Source organism: Malurus melanocephalus, unplaced genomic scaffold (assembly GCF_030028575.1).
Source record: "Malurus melanocephalus ecotype Western Australia unplaced genomic scaffold, MMel_1.1 scaffold_805, whole genome shotgun sequence".
NCBI classification, from domain to species: domain Eukaryota; kingdom Metazoa; phylum Chordata; class Aves; order Passeriformes; family Maluridae; genus Malurus; species Malurus melanocephalus.
In genome coordinates this window covers 176060-180621 of record NW_026624037.1, presented here as the reverse complement: position 1 = coordinate 180621, position 4562 = coordinate 176060, and the positions used below count along the sequence as shown (strand labels likewise).

General features: G+C 46.9%; 1 protein-coding gene across 1 annotated transcript in view; it reads right to left on the bottom strand.

The window, feature by feature from the left end:
• The window catches only part of PDC (phosducin), a 3298-nt gene extending 2656 nt beyond the window's left edge, over window positions 1-642 (bottom strand). The window contains exon 1 of the mRNA XM_057385271.1: window positions 582-642. Coding sequence (XP_057241254.1) covers window positions 582-642 — 61 coding nt within the window. The remainder of the gene's footprint in view (window positions 1-581) is intronic.
• Window positions 643-4562: the final 3920 nt, after the last annotated feature.

The following is a 4562-nucleotide window of genomic DNA, read 5'->3' as shown; positions in this document are numbered from 1 at the left end:
AGAAAAGAAAAGAAAAGAAAAGAAAAGAAAAGAAAAGAAAAGAAAAGAAAAGAAAAGAAAAGAAAAGAAAAGAAAAGAAAAGAAAAGAAAAGAGAAAAGAAAAGAAAAGAAAAGAAAAGAAAAGAAAAGAAAAGAAAAGAAAAGAAAAACTTCTAAAGGCTATGTTTGCCACAAAGGGCATTTTCAGCCCTGAGTGTCCCTTCTGTGAGAATGAAACAATCATTTTGCGTTTCTAGTGAGACACTGTCACTGTCATGGCAGAGTGGGTTCTGTTGCTTTTTGGTTTTCTTCTCTCTTCCCCAGGAGAGCAAAGGTGAGCAATGAACCAGCAGGAGCCACGCTGGCTCTCGGTGGCTTTGCCAGGTGTCCCCCATGTTTGCTTGAGGTTTGAGCACAAACTTTGGTGTCACCTGCCCTCCACRGGGCTGCCCCCTGCCCCAAAATCCCRTCCATTGCCTTTAGAACCTGGGTTCTTCTGCAAGAGGCTTGGCCAATCCCCTGGAATTGGGGGCTTCCCCAGTGAACACRGACAGTTCAGTTATTTTTTAGGAAAAAAAACCACCCCAGTTTAGTGTCCTTGCCTGTGTGTGATGCCTGTCCTTCAAAGTCTTCTTCCAGGCTGGTGTTGGCATTTTCTTCCATCTCAGTGGCCAGAGTGGGAGATGCTGCAATGCCAGAGGGAGAACAGTTAATGACAGGATGGCAAAGGGCTGCCCTGACAGCAGGGACAGCRTRGGGACAGCACAGGGACAGCACAGTGTGCAATTTCCTGCAGCTGGGGACTATCAGTGGAGATCAGAGYGCACTTGGCAATTATGAACCTTGTCAATGTTCCACAGAAAGCAATTGGGGTGCATGCCAGTGTCCCTAAAATGGTGTCAGGCCAGATTCTCAGGTGAGGGTTCCTTCATTAAGCTGCTCCTTCCCACTCGCTGGAAAATATCAGGGCGGTGGGAAATAGTGGGTGTCAAATTTCCTGCAGTGGAAATGTCTACTGAGTAATTTCTTTTTTCTTTTTTTTTTTTTTTTTTTTTAATCCCCCTTGGAATTGGGACCCTATTATTTTTCCAAGTGCTGCAAGTATTTATCTCAAAGGGTTGCCTGAACTGCTCATTTCACATACAGAAGATGGAGTTAAACATTTGAACCCATTGGGCAAGAGACCTCTGAACAACCTGAAGCTGGCTGGGCCATGTTTGTTGCAAAATAGSGAATTGGTGGTGGCTATAAATCAAAATCACTTTCTTGTTCCGCCCTGTCTGTAAACCAAGGAGCCTGGTGACACTCTCAGGGCACTGTGAKGCACCAACACCCTTTTTGTCTCTCACAGGGCAGTTTTGGGGTAGAACCGCAGTTATTTTGGGAGTGCCAGGGCAGTAAGGATAAGGCTCCTATGAAATCTAAATAAGTGATTTGAGTGCTCCTATGAAATCTAAGTAAGTTTCAGCTGTTYAGGGGCTCAGTGGACCCTTGTTTGAGTTCAAATAGTACAGATGCCTGGTTTAAAAGCTGCTGCAGGGCTGGGCTGGAGTGATGTGGTGGTGCTGCTCAGGATGGAATGCTCCTTCCTTTTTCCATAGCAGCATCCAGGGATAACATGGAATAAGGGCTGAGCAGGACACAAGGTGTCTGATTCTGGTGTGTSTTGGGGCTGAAGCTGATGAGCAAATGGACAAATTAATTATTCCATGCATGGGGCAATCAATCAAAACTCCTGGGGAGCACTGCCAAAGTGTTGATAAGACAAGCAGATAGTGAATTGAGCTTTATTAGTGTAAATTCTATGGGCTGCTCTACAGATCATTGTCACTACATTGATCCAGATTACCAGATTCCTATTTCCTCAGTTCAGAAATAGGAATCTGAAGCTAATCCCTGCTCAACAGGCAAAATCTGGAATCTTTGCCATGCCAGGGATGARCAGATGTGGGGATGTGCTGGGTCAAAGCCTTCAGTCGTTCCTTGGCTTGCACAGATACTTCCAGTGAGCTCTCCTGTTGACCTCTGTGGATTTTCTTCATTCTGGGGTAACACGAGGCTTTGATTCTCAGTGTGCTTTGCTCTTTGATCACTTTTAGCTCTGAAAGGCACTCAAAGCACAGGGTTTGAGACCCAAGCACTCAGCTGCAGCCTCAAAGCAGAGAGCTCGACTGTGCTTTGGGTGAAACATCTCTGTTCCCAGAGGTGGGAACGGATTGCYTAACGAATGAAAGGTCCCTGTGAAATTTATCTCACTGATCCACGGTGCTCCATAAATCTGTGAAGATTAGATGAATCACAGCAGCACAAAGGCTGTGTTTCACCATTCTGCTGCAGCGTGGCACGAGTCAACAACCCTGACCGTGCCCAGGCTGGGAGGGGGAACTCCTAAAGAGCCGGCAGTGCAAACCCTTCTCATCTGCGCTCAGTGGGGCTGTGAACCCTCAGAATTTCGGGAGAACAGGGCTGGCAGAGCCAGATGAGCCCAAGAGCAGCTGAGCAGCAGCCACATGGCCAGGGTGGTAGGTGGAAGGATGCTCGGGCTGAGCTGGCTCCCCTCGAGCAGAGGGTGACAGCGGATGCTCTTGCGTGTGCTGTGTGGGCAAAGCCGGGCAATCAGCGGGGCAGGGAGCGCTCCCACATCCTCCTGACGGGCTTTTTCACCTGATGAGGAGGTGCTCGTTATGTGCTGGGCAAGCAGAGCCAGAAGGGATCTCGCCAATAAAGCGTGGGGGTTGCTGGTGCCGTGAGGAAATGTCCGTGTGCCGGGCTGAGTCAGCGCTGCACGGAGCGTCACTGCGCGGGYAGGACAGCCAGCACCCGTGTCCCAGAGGGAAAAGTGCCACCTCCTTGTCCCCACGTGTCCRCACGGGTGGCACCGAAACTGCGGGAAAACCACAAACTCTCTGACAACATTTTCATGTTAGAAAGTCAAGGCGTTGCTTTGTTTTCTGGCCAGGATGTTGTTCTGGCCAGGATGTGCCACAGAATTTCATCCACACRCAGCSCGGGTGTGCARGGAAAATMATTYCATGATACCTGAATTTTACAGGATTTTYCWMAMWYTWTAYMSWSYMMAMMCMCASARMWYYWYWKKKKYWMWWTKYWYWTKTKYWMMRYKKYSWWAWTYYYMRKWWTTYKGKTYCYWWTKRSYYYKGRWTYCYTTKYCYYMKRWKSYWMYTWRGKYCYWMYYCYTWWYYTTYYTTTYCCMRSCCMRGKKSCYYYKRMCWMSSCMRRGGSKRWKKTYYKKTWAMKRMCCYYSRWKRMCMWTKRWKGKTKKTWWTTTTTTGTGCTTTTCTCGTAAAATCCATGTGACATGGGATGATTTTCCCTGCACACYCGGGCTGTGTGTGGATGAAATTATTTCTGTGGCACATCCTGGCCAGAACAACATCCTGGCCAGAAAATAAAGCAACGCCTTGWCTTTCTAGCGTTAAAATGTTRTCGGAGAGTTTTTGTTTTGCCCGCAGTTTCGGTGACATGGGGACGGCTGAAGCCTCCTCGGCATCGCACGGCGGCTCCTGCCGGGGAGGATGTGGGTCAGAAATGCCGTGTTTTGTTATGGATGTGGTGCCTCCACATAAACATTTTAAGAGACTGATCATTCTATGAGCTCTTTACTTTCCTGTCTGTGTCAGATTTTCTGAGTGAAGAAAGAAAAAATGACAGTTTCTTCATAGAGAAGGTTTTTGTGTTCAAAAAAAATCACTTCTTCAGCAAGAAAAAAAAAMCAAACCTGAACTGTTTATAAAAATAAACCAAAGTGTAGGCCTGATGCTGCCATTTAATTYCTGTGAGCTGTGGGTCTGTTGCAGAGCAGGAGCAGAATTCCTGTCACTGCTGCTCATTGCTGTCATTAAACTGGAWGGGCCAGGCTTACTGCAGGGTGGAAATAACCTTTTAAAGAAGTGTTTCCTTTTTATCCAGTATGGGAGGAGGTCTTCTGCTTAGAAACAAAGCACAGAATCATGGAATCGCTTGGGATGGAAGGGACCTCAAAACTCATCCAGTGCCACCCCTGCTATGGCAGGGACACCTTCCACTGTCCCAGGGTGCTCCAAACCCCAATGTCCAGCCTGGCCTTGGACACTGCCAGGGGTCCAGGGACGTAATTCTATGCCTTTGGCCTTCACAGATTTCTCTGTTTACCCAAAATTACAATTTTACTGTTTTCTCTTGCTCACATTGAACTTGTGAGGTAGCTCAGAAGGACAGTGCCATCATTTAATCCTTGTGACAGATTGCAGCTGTAAATACAAAAATAGTGTCTTCTAGCTGTGAGTTTTAGTTATAGAGGAGAAGGAAATTAAAAAATCTCTAAACAAACTGTAAAAGACAAGATGCATTCTGCCCGGCACAAAGCCAATAAATAAAACTTGCCTTCGAATACAAGAGTTCTTGTTGCTAGTCCAGTAACCAAACATGAGCAACATTTTTCTTAAAACATAAACACGTTCTGAGCACAGATCTGCAGCTTKCCATCTGTGCTAACCCTGTTGAGAAGGAGCAGCCATGGATTTAAATGTTCATGTTCCTGAAATTTGGAGGAATTGGGTCAAATAGCATGGAAGTACTGTCACCTG